General features: G+C 44.4%; 10 protein-coding genes across 10 annotated transcripts; 3 read left to right on the top strand and 7 right to left on the bottom strand.

Annotated features, from left to right (window-relative positions):
• Positions 1 to 317: 317 nt before the first annotated feature.
• I206_103183 (uncharacterized protein) lies at positions 318 to 2,597 on the top strand (the record flags this gene model as incomplete). Its single annotated transcript, XM_019153580.1, has 14 exons — positions 318 to 369; positions 457 to 530; positions 628 to 692; positions 757 to 809; positions 879 to 925; positions 993 to 1,037; positions 1,110 to 1,224; positions 1,286 to 1,485; positions 1,556 to 1,627; positions 1,679 to 1,758; positions 1,812 to 1,872; positions 1,932 to 2,060; positions 2,121 to 2,137; positions 2,201 to 2,597. 14 exons carry the CDS (start codon positions 318 to 320, stop codon positions 2,595 to 2,597), a joined length of 1,407 nt encoding a protein of 468 aa, XP_019013741.1.
• A 357-nt stretch (positions 2,598 to 2,954) lies between these two features.
• Positions 2,955 to 3,566, bottom strand: I206_103182 (uncharacterized protein; the record flags this gene model as incomplete). The annotated part of the gene is made up of 1 exon (XM_019153581.1): positions 2,955 to 3,566. One exon carries the CDS (start codon positions 3,564 to 3,566, stop codon positions 2,955 to 2,957), a length of 612 nt encoding a protein of 203 aa, XP_019013742.1.
• Positions 3,567 to 4,275: 709 nt separating this feature from the next.
• I206_103181 (uncharacterized protein) lies at positions 4,276 to 5,025 on the bottom strand (the record flags this gene model as incomplete). The annotated part of the gene is made up of 1 exon (XM_019153582.1): positions 4,276 to 5,025. The coding sequence occupies one exon, from the start codon at positions 5,023 to 5,025 to the stop codon at positions 4,276 to 4,278; it is 750 nt and encodes a 249-aa protein (XP_019013743.1).
• Positions 5,026 to 5,926: 901 nt separating this feature from the next.
• I206_103180 (uncharacterized protein) lies at positions 5,927 to 12,905 on the bottom strand (the record flags this gene model as incomplete). Its single annotated transcript, XM_070202692.1, has 13 exons — positions 5,927 to 6,069; positions 6,126 to 7,696; positions 7,751 to 7,980; positions 8,034 to 8,097; positions 8,151 to 8,338; positions 8,398 to 8,858; positions 8,927 to 9,686; positions 9,742 to 10,205; positions 10,255 to 10,789; positions 10,841 to 11,548; positions 11,616 to 11,711; positions 11,776 to 12,354; positions 12,429 to 12,905. 13 exons carry the CDS (start codon positions 12,903 to 12,905, stop codon positions 5,927 to 5,929), a joined length of 6,276 nt encoding a protein of 2,091 aa, XP_070058793.1.
• A 358-nt stretch (positions 12,906 to 13,263) lies between these two features.
• Positions 13,264 to 15,235, top strand: I206_103179 (uncharacterized protein; the record flags this gene model as incomplete). The annotated part of the gene is made up of 4 exons (XM_019153584.2): positions 13,264 to 13,407; positions 13,479 to 14,319; positions 14,385 to 14,499; positions 14,557 to 15,235. 4 exons carry the CDS (start codon positions 13,264 to 13,266, stop codon positions 15,233 to 15,235), a joined length of 1,779 nt encoding a protein of 592 aa, XP_019013745.2.
• A 165-nt stretch (positions 15,236 to 15,400) lies between these two features.
• I206_103178 (uncharacterized protein) lies at positions 15,401 to 16,206 on the bottom strand (the record flags this gene model as incomplete). The annotated part of the gene is made up of 5 exons (XM_019153585.2): positions 15,401 to 15,482; positions 15,548 to 15,601; positions 15,692 to 15,767; positions 15,826 to 15,987; positions 16,056 to 16,206. 5 exons carry the CDS (start codon positions 16,204 to 16,206, stop codon positions 15,401 to 15,403), a joined length of 525 nt encoding a protein of 174 aa, XP_019013746.2.
• A 389-nt stretch (positions 16,207 to 16,595) lies between these two features.
• I206_103177 (NAD(P)H:quinone oxidoreductase, type IV) lies at positions 16,596 to 17,510 on the bottom strand (the record flags this gene model as incomplete). The annotated part of the gene is made up of 5 exons (XM_019153586.1): positions 16,596 to 16,646; positions 16,719 to 16,961; positions 17,044 to 17,128; positions 17,196 to 17,324; positions 17,380 to 17,510. 5 exons carry the CDS (start codon positions 17,508 to 17,510, stop codon positions 16,596 to 16,598), a joined length of 639 nt encoding a protein of 212 aa, XP_019013747.1.
• A 1,007-nt stretch (positions 17,511 to 18,517) lies between these two features.
• On the top strand, positions 18,518 to 19,954 carry I206_103176 (NAD(P)H:quinone oxidoreductase, type IV; the record flags this gene model as incomplete). The annotated part of the gene is made up of 8 exons (XM_070202691.1): positions 18,518 to 18,600; positions 18,674 to 18,802; positions 18,864 to 18,993; positions 19,066 to 19,102; positions 19,175 to 19,180; positions 19,273 to 19,466; positions 19,527 to 19,570; positions 19,636 to 19,954. 8 exons carry the CDS (start codon positions 18,518 to 18,520, stop codon positions 19,952 to 19,954), a joined length of 942 nt encoding a protein of 313 aa, XP_070058792.1.
• Positions 19,955 to 20,422: 468 nt separating this feature from the next.
• On the bottom strand, positions 20,423 to 20,850 carry I206_103175 (uncharacterized protein; the record flags this gene model as incomplete). The annotated part of the gene is made up of 4 exons (XM_070202690.1): positions 20,423 to 20,449; positions 20,509 to 20,537; positions 20,611 to 20,685; positions 20,751 to 20,850. 4 exons carry the CDS (start codon positions 20,848 to 20,850, stop codon positions 20,423 to 20,425), a joined length of 231 nt encoding a protein of 76 aa, XP_070058791.1.
• Positions 20,851 to 21,724: 874 nt separating this feature from the next.
• I206_103174 (uncharacterized protein) lies at positions 21,725 to 22,975 on the bottom strand (the record flags this gene model as incomplete). Its single annotated transcript, XM_019153588.1, has 5 exons — positions 21,725 to 21,833; positions 21,897 to 22,296; positions 22,367 to 22,537; positions 22,672 to 22,776; positions 22,840 to 22,975. The coding sequence occupies 5 exons, from the start codon at positions 22,973 to 22,975 to the stop codon at positions 21,725 to 21,727; spliced, it is 921 nt and encodes a 306-aa protein (XP_019013749.1).
• Positions 22,976 to 23,564: the final 589 nt, after the last annotated feature.

Below are 23,564 nucleotides of genomic sequence, written 5' to 3'. Positions count from 1 at the left end.
TCAGATCAGTCTGTCTCTTACCACTGGAAGCCGTTAACTTCGGTCTTGTCCGCGGCGCGGTCTCGGCAGACGTAAGCAAGCGAGTATTTGAGAATCTTGAATGTTTATTTTATTCATTATGAAACTGCGTATGACCAATACATAATCTTCCTTTGTCTCTTATACTCGGATCCAGAAGCACATTCGAAGTGGTCTGGAAAGCCGACAAATTTTAAATATCTACTGATTTAGTATAACTCGAGATCTGGAGTTGGAAAAATCACGCTTATCATTAAGTTATCGCCTTATTTTCATTTGGCCAACGAGAAAAGGTGAAGATGTCAAGAGCGATTTTATACGTCTCTTTAGTCTTATTATGTGCGACTTATGGTAAGTCTTTTATCACAATTCTCAAATATTCTTATCGAAATCGCGATCCTTTAGCTCATTTCTGTTAATCTTTCTCATATATCATAGCTCAAGCGCATGAACATCATAATATCACTCAAATCGATCCTGAAGTACCTATAGATGGAAAAATATATTTCCATGTGAGTCATAAAGACATAACCCATCTTTAAATTTCGCGCTCACTCTTAAACCTCTTTCCATCCTTGCTGATTGATTGGTTTATTAATCGCCATTTAGGGTGCTCTGCAAACGTTTTTATGGGGAATATCTTTTCCTATAGGGATGGTTCTAGGTCTTTCAAAGTGAGCTATCGGGAGATGTTCTGTCATTTGGCACCCAAGAGCTCATGTTTCATACGGGAATTAGATCAAAATATCACGTACCATTACAATCGATAAATATTGTCCTTGTTTTTGTCGGTAAGTCGAAATTCGATATGCACTTGTGATTGGGTTCAACGGCAAAGCTTATATCCCTTTTGATTCTAGGGATGTATTTCGGTCATCATCATGGTGGAAGGCAATATCCTGAGACTGTGAGTATTGGTTGGCAATGAATGTAACATCAAATTTAGGATTTCGCTAATGTAAAAACGTCTACAGGTTCACGGTTTGATGGCTAAGATAATAAAATGGATAATAATAACGGTAAATCAAAGATTTATTCTGGCTTCTTGTAATTGCCATTAAATTAATAGGCAATATTCTGGCTATATCTAGCAAGGCGCTCTTGGTACTTTCTTAAAATTGCACATACTGGAGAAGAACGTTAGACCTTGGGTTGTACCATTTCATTCGTTTATAGGGAAGATTTTCCCTGTATTAGGTTGGACTCGTAAGTCGCCAAGGCTTTTATAACTCATATATCGAACTCACGCTTCTGATTTATCTTTCAGAAATGTTATTTGGAGTAGCCACTGCTTTGGGATATTGTCAAGGGGGACATTTAGGTCAATGTGCTGCTCATTATATAATGGGTTCAGCATTCATAGGTTACGCCGCAATTATGGTTATAATGCTTCAAATTGGTCAGAAGTGGTTAGAAAGAACAGGAAGAAGTCAAGAAATGTTAGATAGTACCGTTATTATGGTTTGGGTAGGTCCAACTTGACGTCTTTTATCATTTTCAATGATCTGCAATGAGCTGAAAATGAATCTTTTCAAAGGGGATCATAAATACTTTCACCGAACATCACGGTGGACCTTGGACACACAAAGATATGCAACACACCATGATGGTTAGCTTACTTGAAGATGTATTTATTCATAGCTGACTTCTTGCAAAACAGGGCGTTCTCTGGTGGGCAGGTGGATTGTTAGGTATGTTTTTGAGTAGGAATGGGAAAAGATCATTTGTACCTGCAGTCATGTGAGTGTGTGAATCAAGTGATACACATTCACTTACTGACATTGTTCGCATAGTATTATCATGACTGGATGGGGCATGAGTGCACACGAACAATCTCTGATGATCTCTACCAAGGTATGTAAAGGTATCGGAATCATGATGCGACCTAGCCCAGCATTGACAGGGCTGAATAGATTCATGGTTTATTCGGATACGCTCTCATTGCGGCTGGTGCTTTACGACTAGTCGAAGTCTGTTTCGTTTTAAACGATAAACCTACTCCATCGGGGACAGTCAGAATTTTCCAGCATCTGCCTCCATATGTGAGCTTTTCTTGTCGAAGTACTGTACCACTCAGCTGACTGTCATTATTCTCTTCGCAGCTATTGACTCTCGGAGGGTGAGTAAACAAAACAAACATTATTGAGATTGGTTAATTACTTAGCTGAGTTTGTCTGTGTAGAACCCTCTTCATGTCAGCAACAGATGAAGAACTACGTTATGCAGATGGCGTAGGAATAGACCATGTCTCTTATGCTTTATTTGACTTTTCACTTTCATTCCTCTTATATCTTATAATTACATTCCTCGTTCATCTATATTCGAATTCTGGCAAAAACGCTTTGAATAATAAAGAAGATGCAATAAATGCGGAAGAAATTGGATATTCAAAAATACAACAGAATGGAAATGATTTACATGATGATGAAAATGATGGACCTGAAGCGTATGAATTAACTGAACATGATGTATCTGGTTCAGGATCAAGTGATGAAGGTCTGAAAGTTAGAGGTGGAGATGAAATTGATTGGATTAATCAAAATGAAAATGATGGTAGATCTGGTGGAGTTAGATTGTAGTTAATATTTGATTCTCTTAGATAGGATATATGTATGTTTGGTTCATCATTTCTAGATCTCGCATTACGAGATGAGGGATTCCACGACATACCTCGTCATACGGATTCAAAAGCTTATATACATATATGTTCCCTCGAACAATCAGCTCACCTATCACAACGATTTGTTAGTATATTCAGAGTTAGTACGAATACAACGACCGAAACACACGGTCCGAGTCCTTCCAATGTGTTACCTGGATGTATGCTTACATACCAAAATCATTGAATTGAATCATTATTTCCGAGAATGAAATAAGCTACGGACTAAGTAAGCCAATAAGATAACTATCGGCAATTCTTGAATCCGTAGGAAAATCTATCCGACTGCTAATTTCCACTTGTGCGATTCAATAAATTCAGTTGCTTTTGCATATCGATTTTTAGAAATGCCCCAGTACGCTGGATATTGGCATTTCTCATAATATTGAATACCGATCCATCTTTCGTCTGGTGAAGAAACCTTATTGAAAATGCTCATATCATTATGAAGATTGTACCCGATGCAAAATGAAGTACTATCATCTGAGATGCTTTTCACGAGGGCGTCTTTGTCGCCTGACGATAGATATCCATAGGATTCAACCTCGATATTTCGCGTTGTGTCGGAAATTGCATATGTCGCAGCGCAGTAATAAAGGTCCTTTTTTCTTGAAGCTGGAGTGTCTTCGCTGAAGGATACATTTGTGGGCGTTTGATTACCGGATGTTGGGGTGATTGAATTATGATTCTCTTTGCGGAGGAAATAATCGTCTAGTGAACCATTAAAATGACCGTCATGCGAAGTGGGGGGAGTGGGTTGTTGATATCCATTGTAGGGAGTATTCTGATAGCCCTGTACATACTCGTAGGGATTCTGGGAGTAGGTACCTGCACTGTTGTTAAGGACACGTGAAGAGTCGGTGAAATCGGGGCTAATTGGAAAAGTCATGTTGATTTGTACGCTGAAATGTGAAATGAAACAAAATGGGTTGAAGAGATGAACAAATGTGTTATCTTCGAAAACCCGCTTTATACAGTATATGGTAGATGTGATATACAACCAGGTACATTCTGGGAGTTCGACTCGGCCAATCATGACGTTACCGAATGCATGACAAAAGAGAGGAGAAGCAGAGATAACGAGATGACGAAAATTTGTGAATTGCAAATATGGCTGAGGCAGCTTCGCTTCGGACTTCCTTGGATCCCAAGGACGTTGTGGGAAGACGTTGCGAATGGTGAAAACTTGCACAAAAGATCAGACATTGACTATGATGTGAGGAGAGAGCCGAGAAGGCGAAGTCGCGTTCGTCTGAGGGGTCTTCTTACGGAAATATCTGACTCGATTTGATGATATGGCCGACCCAATAAAGGACCCTTCCCCTCTATGCTCAATTAATAATCGAATGCCAACATATATGAAGGCTGCCACCCAACTTCTTACATGATATGGTGCAGACGGTCAAGGATTACAATCTTAGCTGAAAGCTCTTTTAGGACCCAAGTTTACGCAGTTGAGTTGAGCTGAAACCGCAATGCACCTGTGCGTAAACATGTCGGAAATAGAACTCATCATCTAATAAATGCATATGTGCTACGTGATGGATTCGAGTGAACTATGTTTGTCATAAAGAATGACGTTTGCCTCATGAGAAACCTTATACTGGCCATCTTCGGGCATTCTCTGACTTGATGTTATCGATCATCGATGTGAGTTCCCACATCTTCATACCTCCCGTGACCGGCCAATACTTGGGGGCACCGTCGATGATAACACTAGCCCACTCGCCTGAGGGTCGCACAGATGTGAGCTCGGATCCAAGAAGACTCTTAAACTTTCTGGCTTGAATTTCAGTACCGAACTCCTCATGCGTAGTGAGACCACCACAACCTAATTCAACACGAAACGCAAATCTATCCATCAATTCCCTAAGTCTCCATTCCTGATCTCTGGTCAAAGAGCTATAATTGTAGCTACCGTCCTTGACAATGATAGCCCACAAGCCTGAAAGGCGTTCAGTTCCGGAGCCGGAGCCTGCTATATTATCACATTTGGAAGCTTGTTGTCGAGTGACGATCTGCGTATGCGTGGTGGTGGCACCTGAACCCAATCCTAGAATACAAGCCTTTGCAAGGTTGTCCATAATCGTCTTGACTTCCGAAGTCTGCATTGGGGTGATGCTGCCATATAGTTGGGTGCCATTTCGAGAAACACGGGCCCACGATCCTTGAGGTGGTCGCTCTGAGCTGTTGGCGCAAAAAGAACGTTCGAATTCGGCAGCTTGAGTTAGAGTGATGGGCTGCTGGCTGATCAAGTCGTCGTCATTCCCATACGCCAAGGAAGGAAGTGATGGTACATATTGAGTTTGTCGATCGGCGATTATGGAGGATGGCTGTTGAGATTGCATATCGTTACTATGTGGTTGTTGTTTTCGATTTTGAACGGACGTTTCTGGTAGGGCACTGGGCAACCCTTTATATGTCTGAACTCACAACAGATGATTTGAGCGTGTACGTCACAGGTCGGAAGACTTGAAGTCGGCTTCAGCGGACTTGCGAATTGTCAAGACTATCGAAGCTCAGCAGAATATCCGAAGGCTTCAGAGGCCTGGACCAGCAAAGATCCGTTCAGAGAGCAGAAGCGACCCTGTTTCTTTGACAAAGGACGACGATCCTGACGATCAGTGATAATCCGGCTTTGTCGGAGCTTATGTACTATAGAGATTATCGATGATTTCAGGTTTTGTCGAGCCGAGTCGTCGATTGAGAAGCGTTGCTGCGCAAGAGAGGCTGAAATTGTCGTAGAAGTCAGACCGAATCGACTCATTTCAGGCGATCAAACCCGCAGCGCAAGGTCCGGATGCTGTCTGATCCAGCCAACCTGGCTTGCCTAATAAGCTCTGCTACGTGTGAGCCTCAAAAGGCCATGAGAAACTCATCCCGGGAGTATCCAGTGGAATATCAGAACCTGCTAAGCCGTATAAGGTGGGCACAGAAAGCGAGAACCGCCCTCTTCGCGCTGAAAGGACTGCGAATGAAGGGATTTTCGAAGGCTCGATAAAAGATCGTAACGGTACACCATCGTTTTAGGATGAGCGCACTAGCAAAAATTGCCAACAACACGCGATTGTGTCATTACGATGTCATCTTGGGAAGGAGAGATACTGTATTGTGTCATTAAAATGTCATCTTGAGAAGGGGAGATATTTTGATTTGCAAATATTCTTATCCATGCAGAAGATCTGGAACATTTCAGTGGGCAAAGCAAGCTGACCAGATATGCCTCCTTTCGACAGCTTCAGAACCCCCTTACTTTTCCCTCATTGCATTCTCAAATAACCGTCCACCGGGACCACCATCTCGTCTACTACTCGGAGCTCTCGCTCGCTCACGATCTATTTTGACTCTCTTCGATGCTCCTGGTGATTCTTCTCTAGCAGGTGTACCTGATTCTGTACATCACAAATTAGCTGAATACCGTCATACCTCGAGTCGCGTTCGAACTGACCTTCCAAAGTCCTCTTCCGAGGGTCGACATACCCTTCTCCTTCCCTTTCTCGATTATCGCCTGACCTTTGCCTGGGAGGCGGCGATCTTCGCTCGGTGCGCTGATCAGGAACTCCTCCCATCCTTTCGGCTAAACTAGGCGCGTTGCCACTCCTGGCAGCTGGCGCAGGGGAATTACTAGCGGCTGCTCCGGGTCGAGGGGGTAGGGCGTGAGCGAGTCTGTTTGTACTAGCGTTATTGGAAGCTGGCGGGGCGGATGATCGGGTTTGTCGTGGAGCTTCGACTATTCGGTCATTCTGCACAGGCACAGACGGAAGGGGGTTATCTCGGGCTGAGGGCGGTAATAATTCTTTGGCTGCGTTATCTCTTCGTGGTGTCCGATCGCCTCCGTTGTTGGTAGGCTCTGGTCGGCGTTCCGATACAGCAGGACCAGAGGGAGGAGCAGGACTTCGTCGAGTAGCATCGCGAGGTGGAGGTCGGCTATCTCTTGAATCTCTTGCGTCTCGTTCAGGTCTCGTTGGAGGCCTTCTGTCTCTTTCTCTTTCATCTCTTTGACTTTCTCGCCTGTCGCCTCCATTTCTTGTATCCCTCTCCCGTTCTCGATCATCAGGCCGCTCGTGTCGTCTTTCCCTTTCTCTATCACGTCCGTTGTCCCTTCTAGGGGGAGCATCGATCCGTCTCGGCTCTTCATCCCTCTTCCGCTTCTCGCCTCTATCGTCTCTATCTCTGGCACCGCGCTCTCTTGACTTCTTATCATCCTTCTCTCGATCTGATTCCCGCCTATGACTACCTGTATCCCTTGACGACCGCCTTGTGTCCCTTCGATCATCGGTGTTTGAACCCGCTAGTCGATCATGACGAGCTTGAAGCAGGTCTTCTTGCTTTCTTCGATCCTTGTCTTCTTCCGCTGGTATTCCAGTACCCTCGCGGGGTCTGTCCTTTTCTCTTTCTCTGTCACGATCCCTGTCGTCCCGTCTTCTGCGGTCCCTATCTCTATCATTATCTCGTGTCCGGTCACGATCTCGATCTCTATCTCTATCACGATCATCACGATCTCGCCTACTTGATCTTCGCGATCCCACACTGGCCTTCGATTCAACACTTCCACTTCGATGTGTTCTAGGAGCAGGCGAAGTTCGCCTTGAGGAAGCAGGCGTAGGTGAGTTTGCTGAATGTTCAGCCGGTATAGGTAGCGCAGGCGGGGCAGTGGGAGCGGGAGTGGTGACTGGCGAAGCTGAAGAAGGGGGAGGAGCTGGTCGTTTGATTGCACCAAATTTCTTAGCTCTAGCTGCGGCTCTAGCCTCGTCGACGGCTAAATCCGCTGGTGGACCCATAGGAGTTGCAGGCTTTTCATTTGCATTTCTTGACGGACCCATTGGAGCTGGAGTACTTCGCCCATCGGAAACGGATCGAGCAGTAGCTGCGGGACCAGTGGGTGCAGCTGATGCTCGAGTATGTCTAGGTGCAGCTGGAGGAGAAGCGGGTCTGATGTCTTGCTGGGCAGGGGATGCCGCGCGAGATCTAGGATTGGCTTCGGTCTTAAGAGCTTGTATTGCGGGTTCAGGAGTACCTCTGCAAGGGTGTTGTCAATGTCGTGTACTCCAGCCAGCTAAGAATATCACTCACCTGGCTTCTCCCGTCACTACGACATTACTAGCGGACTTGTTCCGGCTTTCCTCCAATTTTTGCCGTATCTTTTCCCTATCGGCTATGTTAGAAGGGATGAGCACAGGCGTGGAGGATCCATTCGCTGCTTTAGGTGTAGCATCGCCATTGGCAGCGGGACTATCGCTGGTTTTAGGTCCAGTCGGAACATTCTTTGCTTGAGCAGCTTGCGCTAGACGCTGACCGCCAGGCTAGGGGTACGTCAGCCTCCACTTAGGGTGGAAGGGATCATGATGAGACTCACGTAGAATTTGGCAGGAGACACGTAAGGTTTGATCTCTTGTCGTTTCCTGAGACCGGTCAAGAATCTGATTATCAGGTCAGCGCATTTAGACCGATCAGTATATCAAGAGACACTCACGAGAGACACATCATCTTTAAATCATTGGTGATCTCTCCGTTCTCGCCGTTTTGCAATTTCTTGACAGCGGTTTCTACTGCTCGACCGTTCGTGTCCATGACAGGGAAAAACTTGATCACCTGCAAAGCAACGATGATGGCGTTTTTGTTGTGCATAAACTCCGCTTCGGACCAGCATGATACCAATGCCTAAGCCCGCGTGGTATCAGCTCCGTTCATCTTTGGTGGAAAAAATAGAGACAATTCACCTTTGCCAACGAATTATGGCATTTGGCATAGAAATTCCGGAATTCGTGCCATTTCATCGATCTAAGGGGTTCAGACGGTCTCTGCCTGAACAGCATTCCAGGCAGACTTTTCTCTTCTTCTTCGTCCTCCTTCTTTTCAGATTTCAGTCCTAAGGCTTCTAGATTATATCTCTTCTCATCACGGTGCCATGCGTCTAAATCAGTTAGTATTGCAGCAAGACATCTTCCAAGATTTCTGGCTTCACTGTCCGTACAAGAGAAAATGCAAGCAGCGAGATTGTCGTTGAAAAAGTTGTTGTACGCGAACAGGGTCGAGAAGCCGACTGTTCCTAGATCGTGAGCCGTTCGAATGAATTTGGCTACAAACACCGCGTCGCATGGGGTGAGGATGGCTCGAGGGTAAAAGCAGTATTGATGAAGCTGAGCTGCTAGAGTAACCTGCAACGACCTTTCCGCTATATCTGCGCGAATCCATATGGATCAGCTGGAACGCTTTTCCCTATTTGTTTGTCGACAGAATGTGACCTACTTTTGCCAAACCATTTGGAACTTTCGGTTTTGAGTCGTCTCTTAATAACCGCATTCACATCTTTACCGTGCGCTTCCTTCTCTTTCTCCAAAACGGCAGCTCGATTCTTCAACCGGGTAAGTTCAGCTTGTTGCTCAGCGATAGCAAGCTTGTCCTTGACCATGATTCGCCATCCTGAAACTATCGAAATGTTTCGGTTGATTGACTTTATAGCTTCGTCGTACGATTCAGGTGAGAATGCAATGTCTGCCATGGTAAGATGCCAGAACACCACGAAGAAGGGGGCACTGAGGGCATCGTTCACTTCGCCCGGAAGAAGGGCCTTGGCCTGCTTCATCGTAGCAGTCAACGGAAGCGGCCACCATGGTTTAGCCTTTCCGGCCACCTTAGGCACAGGCAGAGAATCTCCATTAAGATGCTCATTCTTGACATCATCCATCACTACATCTTCGCCTTCTGTTTGAGGTGTTGCGCTCATCGGAGAAGCTGGAAGTGCGGTCGGATCAATGGCGGGCGAAGCCAATCGTTCGAGTCCAGCTTTTCGCTCTGCCTCGAGACGCTTCTTAAGATCGGCTTCGTGTTCGGCCTTGGCCCTTTCCAGCTGAGCGTTCAATCTCGGCCTGAGAATCTGGAACGCCATGCCGTACTCTAATCCGAAATCATCGACCAATTCTTGCAGACTAGGTGTTGAGGCTACTTGTTCCTCAGAGGAGAGTTGTTCGACCAGAAAATCGCCAAATTGCATGAAAGCCGTATGGCACTACGAAGAGAAGATCAGTGTCGATCACCCGTTGATACCTTGTGGTCCAACATACAGTGTCCTGGACAAGGTTCATAGCTTTGATAGGCGTATTTGACAATTTATCAACGACAGCCTGCCGAGTTTGAGCTAAGGCGATCCATATCGGAATAGCCAATCCCGTTTGCTTTAGAGCGTTGACTAATCTAGGCAAAGATTTCTTGATGTTCTTCAGTTTATCGACAGGAGCTTCTTTGGGTTTATCGGTACCAGGTTCAGGGGGTGGCGCGATCTGTATCCTGGTCGAATTGAAAGCTTCCTTCACCATCTCTTTACCCCCGCCGTATGCTTGCAGTTGAGAATCCGACACTCCATCATTCGGCACAGGTTCTATTCCAGACATCGAACTCATCAACTTCTCCAAGATGATCAAATCACCGGCTTGACCTCGCATCAATCGGTTGATGATATACTGTAGCACAGGTCCAAGATCCATGTTGACGTATCTCCGGTTAAAATCACCGACGAACTTGGACAGACCTGCAAAGACACATGAGCTAAAATTCTCTGATTATGCAAGCTGACTTACGTTCGAGCCATAGTGCTACACCTGTTCCCGTCTCGTTCAGCCTTTGTGCCCGGTCGTCGGACAGAGTATCCAGCATGACAAAGGTAGCAACGTCGAAGGAGAGTTGTGTCATGTAACGTCCAGCGTCGACGATGGCTGATCCAATGTTTGGGTACGCTTTCACTTGAGTGACGGCAGTGGTCCAGAGAAAGAGCGGGTTGCCGTGACTTAGCTTGGCAAGTAACCGAGCAGAATGTCGTTCCGCTTGAGTCGCTGCCGAAGCTGATCCACTGGTCGATGAGGAGGTAACTCGTCGCAAAGCCTTCTGGACCTCCTTTGTACATTCGCTCGCTGCGTGAGCCGCTACAGGACAAGGGTTCCTTCCCTTGAAGCTACACGTACTATCTCGCCATTCTCCGTACAGACTATATCGCACTGTGTAAGGGAAAAAGCTGAGTAGCGTCCATAGCTCTACGTCAAATGCAGCTGTTGCATTGGAGCAGGATAGTGACGGTAAAAGCGATATTCGAATGATGTCGAGCCAAGGTTTCGTTTCCTGTGTTGTTGGCTAAGACGATTAGCATTGCCTTCAAAGAGGTCTACTCACCTCGAGAGCAGCAGTACGATCCGGGAAATTTTCTAGTCCAGGATTGGATGCTTTCTCTAGTCTAAGGGCCGCGAAGTGAGCCACTCCAAGGCGGCATATCTTCACCATGATCGAAGCATCACGACCGCCGAGTCCCCGCACCAGAGACAGCCACCTCAGACCCTTCACGTGTATGTCTTCCAACGTCGTCCACTTCTCCAGATTCTCTCGCCAGTCAGGGTAGAAGAATACGAAACGTTTTAGGCTGGTTTCAGGGGGAGACGGGGAATGCAGTGTTGGTATCGTATCTTTAAAGTTTGATGGGGATGACGGAGCTAAGGCTGTCATATCGAGATCATCTCCCTCATTATCGATTGTTGGTGCTGAAACAGATTGGTAAATCTCTTCGAGGGCAATGGCGATATTCCGTAAAATGAGATCCGCTATAGCTATATGACTTTGAGCTATCCAAGGGAATTTGCTGAGGAAATACAGAGCAGATGTCGTGTCTCCGATAGCTAAAAGAGCTTGAGCGAGCTGAATACGTTGTTCGGGTGGTGGTTTTGGCGGGGGCCCTCCTGCTTCCGCCTGCGTGGACGATGAAGCCGCCGGCGGATCGTCGTCCAGTAGCACAGAATTCGATAAAGCATTTGATGGTCCAGACCGTGAGTTGACTGAAGCTTCCCATTTCTTCCGTATCTCGTCCATCTGAATGTCATCCGGCGAAAGCTGAATTTATGGCAAAGACGTGAGCGATAATAAAGCCGAAAGTGGGTGGTGTTAGTTGAGAACGCACGAAGGGTAGAAGGTCGGCTAAGCTGACGAAACCGTGTTTGATCAACAGCGCGGCCATGTAGGTGAGCCCCATGGGTGTATCCCCTCCTTCCGGTTTCTAAGCGGAAGCGTCTCTTGTCAGTATATTCAAATTTGTATGAGCATAGAAGATGTGGACTCACCTGATAGAACCCGAATTTGAATCCCAGTACCTGCGCAAGCACCCTATCGCCGCCAGGATGCAAAGCATCACCTATACATTCCACTTCGCTTTCGGGCCAGACCTCTACAGCTTTCCCTTTCCCTTTTACATCTTGCAAACTTGCACTACCCCACGGCGACCGCTTCAGAAGATCAAGGAAGAAACGCCAATGAACAGCGACATGGCAACTGGCAATCTCAAGGATGATATCCAATACTCTTGGCGGCGATAAGTTGAAGTAACCTATCAAACCCATGATTTTTGACCATACCCGTTTAGCTCTTATCTTCCTCTCAACCTCGCTTTCCGAAAGCGTTTCTTCGATGGAATGGGGTAGGGCGTCCGGACCTGTAAGTAGAACTATAAGACCTGAGAAACCTTCCGAGCATTCTCTCATCAGATTATATTTCCTCTGCTTGAAGAACAAGGTGGTATTCTTTTTGACAAGAGCACTTTGTAGTGCTCGAGGTTGTCTAGGAAAAGGGTGTAATCCCAGATCTACCAATCTATCCGGGTTCAACAGTAGATTCGCGATGTGCGAAGGTAGTTTGTTGCGCTCCTGGTATCCATGGTCAGATCATATTACTTGCGAAAAGCGAGAAATGCCTAATTGAAGATGTGAAGTGGACGCACTAAGAGAAGCTTGATCACTGATAAGCCAGATACGACTTTCGGCTCGCTTTCTTCCACAACCATTTTAGTATCTTCGTTCGGTTTCTTTTCTTCTTCCGTGTCTTCTCTTTCCTGTTCCATCATCTCCACGACATCGACCAGTGCCTCTCCAAACACCTCGATGCGATCATCATCTAAGCCTTCAATCGCTTTAGCCAAAAAGTCCGCCAGAACTCCAGACTCCAAATCCGACGTAAGCAGTCTCGAGAGCGTGTTGGCAAGTGGAATAGTCCCAAGAGTGGTCGATGAGGAATGAGCTTGTCCTAGTTGAGCTGTTATTAGCTCCTTCAGAGTGTCTTCGCCTCCGGATGTCCAGGATAAAAGAGCATCGGTTATTTGCGATCCAGCTTGGCTAGACAGCAGTTCCGTATAGCTGGAGCTAGAGGTACTGCCTGCCATGGGCTCGGCATCCTTTTTGGATCCGTGCCGAGGAGGCATTTTGACGTGGGAGGCAGTTGATTGTCAATCTTTGACACAAGTAACAAAGTAAGTCAATCAAGACATAGAATAATTAGGAATCTAAGCCGTCAGAAGTCGCCTTTAGCTGCACGAGTTACGTGAGATGGTGGAGCTCGCCGCTGATGAGCGGTGCCACCATGCTGGAGGTGGGTTATATCCCCGTTATATCGCCGACAGTATAGTAGGATTTACCTTTTCTTCCACATCATCTTTAATCGGCGTCATCACTTTTACTTACATTTGTTGTTGTTATTGTCATTGTCATTGTCATTGTCATTGCTATATCTACCCTAAGCATTACACCAAAACCAATATCTTGTCAACTTGGACCGCTATAATGGGGAAGGACACGGACCCCACAATGGGTGGGCTGGATGCATTGGTCGCGGCAGCTTCTTCCGTAGCTGGACAAGGCAAAAATCGAGCAAATCGAGCAAATCGGGCAGCGAACATGAATAGCGTGATAGATCCGGCGTTGCAAGTGAGTTCTTCCGCTCGCCAGCTAGAAGTCGAATGATTGGTATGACGGCATATCTGACAATGATGGAGCAGGATACTGCGACTTCAGATGTCGCCGATGCTATGTCAGTATTTTTGTCAAATCCAGCAGTCGTTCAACTTATAGCGGAGTACAACGCCAAGAAACAACATCGACATGTCAGCCTGTACACCCAATTACTTTCTGGCTCAGTCGCACCTAGCAATATCACTCCAGATACACCTGTTCAACAAACAAGATCAGGAAGAATCTCACGTCCGCCAGTATATCCACCTGTACCCAATCCATTTCAACAATTCCTTCACAACCAATCTTCGACAAATCATCAAGTTACCGTACCTCCGATAAGTACCGACCAAACCCAACTACAAGCTATAAAGGACGCTTTAGAGAACGTTACCTCAGCCAATCAGAACACTCATGGCTTGGTTGATGGCACATCTATGGCAGATGCAGCGAGCTACGATGAATTGTTACAGGCCGTCAACAATGACTCCTCCTCCTCGACAAACTCCAGATTCTGGAGGAATGATAATTTGTTGAATGGATTACCCGCATGGACAGGGATCGAAGCTACAACTCTAGCTCATGCTGCTGAATCTCCCAGCGATCCGACTACCTCTTCAGCATACGGTCAGCGATCTTTAGGGCACGGTCTACCGAACGGGAAATCCTTCAATGCAGGTGATAGGAAACGAAGCGCGTCAGTTCTGGACGATACGGGCGATGAAAGCTTGGATTCGCCAATTTCCAAGCGATATAATGGAGCTGGGTCAGTTGATAATGCGGAAGGCTTGCCGGAATGGCCCCTACCTCCTACTGGGAAAGGCGGTAGAAAAAATATGCCTCGAGAAGAATTGTTGGCAAGGCGTAGAGCCAGGAATAGGGTGGCAGGTGAGTCATGAGCTTCTTCGACTGTCCTTGAGTCGCCGCTAAAGGTTTTTCCATCTCGCCTTCAGCTCAAGAGTCGAGAAAGAAGAAGAAAGAGTTCTTCGGTGGAATAGCGGAACAGCTGAAAGAAAGGGATGATGCATATGATCAATTGCATGCTCATTGTAGGAAGCTGGAGCAGGAGTAAGTCACATGAGTGATCATACAGCGAAGACAGCTGATATCATGCTTCGGACTCAGGGTCGAAGCATTAAAAAGAGTAATACTTGTTGCGGGTCTCGAAATGCCTAATGACATACCAACTCCAATCGATACTTTACCTGGACCTACACCTGGTCCTTCGGTCTTCCCAAACATACCAAACGACGAAGAAACCTCCTTTAACGTGGACTCCATAACATCAGGTCTAGACTTGCCATTTCACGACCTTTTCACGATAGACGATAACGACGCGGACGATCTAGACTTTGTACCTCCTTCATCCCCTAAGAGGGAAGATTCCGATTCAGATGATTCGGATGACGATGAGGAACCTACACCGCTTTCTGCAAGTGCCAAAGCAGGTAGTGGTAGTGCGAGTAACGGAAAGAAAAGTAAGCGGAAGGTCACGGAGAATGAAGTGGAGCAAGGAGTCGGTGAAACACCAACAAATGGTACGGGTGCAGAAGCGGAAGACGAGGAAGAGAATCTTTTCTTACCCATTGAAGATGTACCAATACCACCTCGAGATGAAGAAGATCAAGAACAAGTGATGAAACAAGCTATGAATGAATTACATGTTGATACGCCTCAACAACTTATGGGCGTGATAAAGAAGATGGTGGAGACTGCCGGTTATGGTGGTGTGACGGAAGAACAAGTTGGTATGCTAAGCAAGCTATTAGCATTAGGTCAAGCCCAAGGCATGAGTATATGGTAATACATGAGGGTAGTATTGTCAGTCGGAGCGCTCTGGTGAAAAGTTGATATTCGAAATTGACTGTTTGTATCTTGTACGCCTGTCATATTGTATACATTCCTGAATGATATCGCTACAAGATGGAAATTTTCGGACAACTCTGCAATGTCAATTGTGTACTTCAAACTAAGGTTTATACTCGTACTTCTTCAAATCTTCAAGGCTGACTCCTTTCAACGCTTGTAGAGCAGTCGAAGATAGATCGACACTACATACAGAGCAAACTTGTCAGAGGGTGTGCTAACAATTCGATTTAGAAAGAGATCAATTCACCGGGGTACGACCTTTTCACCTAATTTCTCGGAAGCGAACATTGCTTCTTTCCATCTAAAACGAAGAATCATTGATTCAGCTTCGAACATATATATGGAGTTTAATCCATGGATACGAACGTAGACCAAGTACTTTGAAATTCACCTATTCACACATAAACACCATTTACATCCATCTTTTAAGCCAGGAAAACCTCCTCTTGGAGTCATAAGATCGTTACCTACGAAACATATCATTCAACTCAAAAATACAATGTTTATTTTCCAATTTCAACCCACCTTGTTTTTTACTATATTCTAGAAATTCTTTTGTAACTATTCCACCAATATAATGATATCCTGGATCTTGTTCTATTCCCCAACAATATCCATCTCTTTGATATCCTGTTGGATGTGTTGAATCTCCATCTTTAGTATGTGGTTGAAGAGGTCCATGAAGTACTACGCAAAATAAAGAATCAAAATCTGAATTGTGACCTTTGTTATATACCAAGCGATTCGAAACATACCATTCAATTTAGTAGGATCTAATACCATTGTAGTTGCAGTCCTAATTCCGAAAGAAGAGGTATTAAGAGAATTAGGTAAAATGGTTTGTATTTTCCCAGTGAAGAAGGTAGATAACGTCAAAGGGATTGAAAGTATTCCTCTTAAATTCATCGGTGAATGTAGCGAAGTATCCTATTCAATTCTATCTCCATGTGAAAGCTTGTACTGTACAGAAAAATCAAAAGTAGAGATGCCTAATGGCACATACGCGAGATCATAATAGTCTGTCTGGTTCTTGTGATCGGCAAAATGATTTGTACGTCATTTCATGTCACCCCATTTTCTTCTGTTCCTCCACAATTTCACCTCACCGATCACCTTTAGTAGTCTTGCAATGGGTCATCACGAATGTGTTATAATCAAGAACCACACCATATAAAATAGCATCGCATGATCATATGCATATATCTCATTTCATGTCTCATATACAATCTTCTTATCCTCGTCTATAACGCTAAGTGCTATCTAGGTTAATCTATCGTTATATTCCCGCTATCAACTTAGGCGACAGTCTTTCCCTTGACAAAAGTAGCGACGAAGTTGGAGAAATACTAAATAGTAGATAAGACATTAGTCAAGACATCTCAATAACGTCAAATGTGGGAGAAAAAGTAACTACTCACTTTTCCTTGGTGTTCAGCAACAGCCAAATCGTTGGCAGTAGGTTGTAAGTGACCATCAGAAGCAGCAACGGTTGAAGCTCCGTAAGGAGAACCACCTTGAACAGATTCGATTTCACCAACTAATGGGTTAGAGTAACCGATAGGTACGTAAACTAAACCGTGGTGTGCAAAGAATGGGAAAGTAGTGGTAACGGTAGTTTCGTGTCCTGAATGTTGACCAGCAGTAGAGGTGAACATGGATACCTAATGTCAATCCGCCAATCAGCATTGAATGCATTGATTGCCGTTGCACATGCATTAAAATCACAAGTAGAATAGAACTCACGAATTTACCGACTAATCCACCTGTAGCCCAAAGTCCACCAGTTTTGTCGAATAAAGCTGAGACTTGAGAAGGGACTCGTCCGTATCTGTCATAATTCATCACATCAGTATTGACTATACTTCAAAGGTGATAAGCTGCATGCATCGGCTCACCGAGTGGGAGCACCAATAATGATACCGTCAGCTTCTTTGAGGGCTTCAGGAGTGGCCAATGGATATTTGGGGCTCAAAGATCCACCAGCGTACATCTTTTCAAGGACTTCTTTAGGAAGAGTTTCCTCACTGAACAAGTTGAATAAGTACGCATTCGAAACTCATAGTCAAAGTCAAAGCTCACATGAAGTATGGTTTGACGATGGCTCCAGTAGCTTGAGCACCTTTGATGACGCTCTCAGCTAAAGCACCGATGTGCCCGTAGGTAGAGTAGTATACAACAGCGATAACAGGTTTAGAGGCCCTATCCGTCATTCATGGTATTAGCCTATTGACCCGGAATACCACTTGAAACATTCACTGCTCACATTTTGATTGTTTGATTAGTTTATAATAAGTGAGTATATATGAATCCAATGCAGAATGTGTTTTGATGGATGCGGAAAGAAAGAAAACGAATGGGCCACCAATGTATAGATGTTCCGGCAAGTCATATGTATATATACCATCGCATATTGCAAGCTTACTCAATCTATCCCATGTATTTACAAGTGGTCTTTGGTAATTCAAGGGCTTCAAAGGGGCTTTATAATAGGCAGTTGAAACGCGCCAATTCACGTTCTTTCCTATTTGGTTTATTTAATCTCACGATATTCCAGCCTGATCCCAACGGAAAAGGAAGAATAACGCGAAAGCCGCCGGTGCTTACTCATAATTCGTTTTAATTTTGGCTGAGGAATTTTTGGGTGGCAAAAAGTGGAGGTCTTTTGCCATGTGGAGGTCAAAACGGGAGCTAAATTTGTATGAGCCTTTAAGGCACATCGCTCGTATATAGAACCCCTTGCTTTTATTTGTCTTTTTTCGTAATAACTTACGGATCAAGTATCCAGGGGCTTTAACAAAGGAACTTGATCCAAGGCACCATCAGAGGAAATCAACATTGGTATTTCGAGAAAGTGCTAAATTGATGATGAATCTGTCGCTGTATGTGCCGCGCATTAACGAGACGTGATATCCTTCGCTGTCGATACTTGCTCATTATAATTGCATGTTCTGTTGTGACTCTTAAAGCAAGGCTTTCTGATTTTCGACTTCGATCGCATATAATTCAGATATTCCGTATCTTACACACTATTCATTTGTGTATACTATCTTAATCGTTGAAATCAGCAGTTCATCTTCTCAAATACAAATATCATCATGTAAGTGACCCCAGGCGTCGCCGTCCAAGGGCTGTTTTCCTTGATAAGGCCATTGCTTACCAGGTATATGTTTACGTCGACAGGTCCACCAAACCAGTTATCGCCGTAGCCATCTACTCCATGTACGGGCACATCGATGCTCTTGCAACCGAAATTATCAAGGGTGTTGAGTCGACTGGAGCTATTGTTAAGCCTTATGTGATGTAAGATTATTCCTCTCTTGAATCATGGCGGTCGAACCTTTTGACAATTGACCATTCTTGTCTGGAAAAACAGTCAAGAGACTTTGCCCAACGAAGTACTTTCCCAGATGTACGCCAATACCTCCCTTCAATCCAAATACCCAGTCATTACTCCTCAAGATCTCAAGGAGATTGATGGGTTAATTTTGGGAGCGCCAACGAGGTTCGTCGAATCGATCAAGTGCAACTACATGAAGAGCGTTGCTGAGCAAGGATTGTCGTAGATACGGTCGACTTCCCTCCCAAGTAGATGCATTCTTCGATCAGACCGGTGGATTATGGGCAAGTGGTGCTTTAGTAGGAAAATTCGTCACTATGTTCACAAGTGCTGCGGGTCAACATAGTGGTCACGAGGTGAGTGGAATTCGTTTCTGTAGCCAACTATATAAAGCATTTACTTACCGATTATAACGTCAATCACCCCAGTCAACATATTTGACTACTTTCCCTTTCTTCGCTCATCGTGCGTGACCTTTTTTTTTTCATTTCACCTTTTTGTCAAAAATATGGCTGACTTCTGAGATTTGTTGTTTAGATGGTTGTAAGTGCTTCGAAACCCCTTTTGTCTAGGCAGCAGAACCATGTATTGACATTTGTCTTGGGTGTGTAGTTGCATATGTACCACTCGGTCAGTTTCGTCCATTTTCTCAATGCTGCATTTACCCATGCTGACTTTCGGACTGCCCGCAGCGTATTCCAATCCTCTAATCGGTAATGTCGACTCCGTACAAGGTGGTTCTCCCTACGGAGCATCGACCGTTGCAGGTGCAGATGGTCATTTACAGCCAACCGCCAACGACCTTGCTGTTGCAGAACATCAAGGTAAAGTGAGTAAAAGCGCAATTTACCAAATATTCAATCGGTTGATATATTATTTCTTCTACTAGTACTTCGCCAATTTCGTCGGTACCTTTGTGAAAGGTAAACAAGCGTAAGCTATACAATTCCATTTGATAGATCCATACTTCTCACTCATGAACGATTTTTCCCAATTAGCGCCGCTTCTACTCCTACTACCGATGCACACATGCCGGTTCTTGGGAAAGTTGCTGGGGAACCAACAGCGTCTACAAATGGTTATTCAGTAGATAAAACCACCACTACCCCAACGGAAAAAGCTACATCTACTGCTGCACCAGCCCAAGCTACTGGCGAAAGTACGCCAACAGCTACAGGTACTCCAGCTGAAAAGGCAGCTGCACCAGCAGCTACTCCAGCAGCTACTCCAGCAGCTACTCCAGCAAAGACGGCCGAGAAGAAGCAGAAGAAGAAAGGATTTTTCTCCTGTTGTGATGACTCGGGTATTGACAAATAGTCTGTCGATGACAGTAAGGATCTGACTAATCGAGGCTCGGCAATCGGGTTATAGAGTTATATAATAAGATTAGTGTGTGATAGTATGGATTTTCATTAGAGCGTTGCAGTGTTGAATCGTATGACTTTGATTGTTGACTCGGACATTGGGTCTTGAACGTTACTATAAAATGCTTGAACTTTCGAGCACAATTCTGTCGTCGAGTTCGGTATCGCTATCTGATCGGCAGAATCCCAAATGATGGCATTTTCAGTAAAGTTGACGCAAGATTAGGTGATCACGATAGGTGGTATTATCAATAAGGGATTTTGGTAAGTCAAGAGGTCCCAGAACCAATCGTTTGAATTCAAACATCACCTGCTCAGACTGTTATTATACTATTCAGCCGATGAATTGAAACTGAACACAGACACAAGTTTCATACTTTATTGGTAGTTTCTCATTGCGTCTCGCAGCACTTTGGGATATTCAAGCAGTCCCGCCAAAAGTCAAGTTCTGCCAAATTAGATATTTATGAGTCATCGTACAATAAAAGTCCGAATGTTTCTGCTTACCTCAGGATAAGGCGCATATATCCAAATCCCTTAATTTTTGGGGCCAGAATGAACTGAGAGCTCATTTTAGTTGAATAGACCAAGTCGCTTGGACTATCGCACTTACCGGTAGGACGAATCGCCGGACGAAAAAAGGTAATTGGACAAGCTTTTTACAGGTCTCGATGGGCACCGAAGCTGAATGCGTGCCGAACATCATGAGTAATCAAGTGAATATTTTTTATAAATGACTGCGTACTTACAGAACGTGGAGGCAAGGAACCATGCTGGATCATAACTTCTTAAATATCTCATTAACCAAATTCTGACTTCTTTTGATCCCCCAATACCAATAGACTCCATTATCTCCGGATTAAGTATATCAATTTCATTGCGAAGAATTTGAGCTAGAGGTAAGATGAATCCATCAATATGGGTCCGAAAAGCCTTGGCGTCAAAAGGCTTGTTGAAGTCAAGTTGAGGAAATGAAGAAAGCTTGATAGATTGTTCAATTCCTTTGTAGGACCAGGTACGGATGACTTGAGTGATGTAGTTGGTGATTTAGCTTGACAAGATCTGATGTAAAGCCAACATGCATCGAGAGCTTGATCGAAGACATGATGTTCTGTAATGTTTTGATTCCATATCTCACTCTATGCATGTCAGGTATATGTCGGAAAGATGAATTCCTCTGTCACCAAGTGTCAGAGTTAGCATGAATGATAAGACCAAAGCTTCGTTGGATACTGTGGCTCGTACTATCTTTATATGTCCGCAAATCAATCTTATCTAGAGAAGATCTCTGAACATATTTGAAGATCTTCTTCGATGTATGCGTCAATCCGTTGAGGCGGTTTATATTCGGTTCAATTCTCGATTCGAGTCTATTCAGTATTGATATTCTGGTGAGAGTAATGCGGATTGAACGTGCATGAGGTGTCCCGTAAGGTACAGTTATATACGTACTTCATGATTGAGTGCGTAATCCATAAAATTGATAAGCTGATTTACGATTTTTTCACTCAAAAATATTCAGTTTCGGTGCTTTTCCGCTTGATATGTGATGGCGTAAGCTAGTGATCTGGAATCGATGAGTAAGTATTGTCGTAATAGGTGGATCTTCACCGTGCAATATTCAGGACCAGTCAGTAAAGTAAATAACATACTTTGCATATCATATTCAATACTTCTTACGGAATCTCAACCGTTACTATGGCAATTTGTGTGAAACAGGCATTTAGAAATCCAAGAGTTTCTTGATACCTGCGTTATTCTTAGCCCAGGTTTTGAAATCTGAGGCTCCTGGAGCAATCGCAACTGAAGCTTCTATATCTCTGCTAATTCGGCTATTTCATCATGGTTTGGACGTCAGCAATCGTTAGGCACATGACGAAGGATATTAGACTCACTTTTCAATGAACAAATCCCAATTATGCCACATTTCATCACCAAGCTCTTTCTTCATAGCATCGGATTGGAAATACTCTTTTGATAAATGAAGAGTATCGACCTTCTTTCCACTAATTTCCGAAAGGATTTGTGCGAGCTCAGCAGTGGTTTCTTTTCCTGAGGCCGCGTAAAGATCTTTTCCAATCCATTTGTCGGGGTTCTCAAAAGCCGCTCTTACCCATAGACCTGTATCAGCTACAGAGTAACCCCAATGCTTGGTATCGTCCAAAAGGGGTAAAAGAAGGGTGTAAGTACCATTCTCCTCGGGTTTGATGAGTGAGAAGCTAGTGATGTTTTCCCAGTATGCAGTGATGATCAAATTGGTAATTGGAATGTCGTTTTGAATGGCCCATTTGGATGCTATTAAAGATATTTATGCGTTAGGCATGCGAGCTGAGTGTATGATTGTCAGACCAATAAGGACACTCACCGTCAGCTTTCGATTGCCAATGAGGAGCTTGCGTGTTGTCATCTAAAGTTGAGTAAACTACATGCTTAACACCAGCTTCTTTGGCAGCCTTGAATGCGTCGGTAGCTTGTCGAATTTCTTCTTTGACAGTAGCGTCGGCGTTGTATCCTTGAGCTTTGTAGATACTCCAGACTGAGGTATCGAAGGTGTCAGCACATGGACTATTCGGCCAAAAGGGCACAAAAACGGAGATGGACCAAGAATAGTGTGAAATAAAATTAAAGATTACGTTATGCGGGATTTTGACATGTTGTGTTACAACTCACAATCAACGTTGACGAATACTCCATATGCTCCTTTGAAAGTATCCTTGTAAGAGTTAACATCGACTGTGTCACCGGTAACGAGTTGAACACCTTTCTTTGCGAGGGCTGATGATTTTATCTTCATTTTAGTAAAGATAGTATGTAGTTGAAACGTTATGTGATACTCACCTTGAGCAGATGCACTGTTAGCGTTTCTAGTCAGACCAATTACCTTGTATCCTGCATCGAGGAGAGAGTCGACGACTGAACCACCTTGGGCACCGGTAGCAGAGAATACGACGATAGTCTTATCTTGGTTGGACATTGTAGAGATGTAACTCGTTTTGTTGTTTTGAGATTGTTGTTTGAGGTTCAAGTGCTTCGTTATTTATTCTGTTGTTTGTTTTGTTGATGATAAAAATGGGTTTTAAAAAGGTGAATGTGAAAGGGTTTATATCTCTTTTGAGAAGAGCATCAGTCGATTGATCTGATGATTCATGATGTTATGTGATGGGATGGATTGGTCATTTGATTGATGATTGTATTAATCATCCTTTGTATTGATAATAACCGATACATCCACACCCGTGTCACCATTATTATAAAGCATCATGTAACATCACGATCCAGCTCTCATCGTAGATCCAGGCACGTGCCTTCGGGTCGCAATATACTCGGAGTAACCCCGGATTCCCCCATTCAGCTTGGGCATATCGATAAGATACGAATAAGTCAGATGTTTATGTGCAGCCATGATATCTTGGATGAAACAATTAGATCTTATAAAGCTGACACTGATCAGACAGGACGCAGAGCTTATAACCACCTCGAAAAAGTACATGCTAAATCGGGTGGCGAATTTGACAAGAAAAGAAGAAAGTACGACATTGCGAATCAAGTGAGGCACGTCATGT

This window comes from Kwoniella pini, chromosome 4 (genome assembly GCF_000512605.2).
Source record: "Kwoniella pini CBS 10737 chromosome 4, complete sequence".
Classification (NCBI taxonomy): domain Eukaryota; kingdom Fungi; phylum Basidiomycota; class Tremellomycetes; order Tremellales; family Cryptococcaceae; genus Kwoniella; species Kwoniella pini.
The sequence above is the reverse complement of the archived record's forward strand: the minus strand, read 5'-3'. Positions and strand labels throughout refer to the sequence as shown.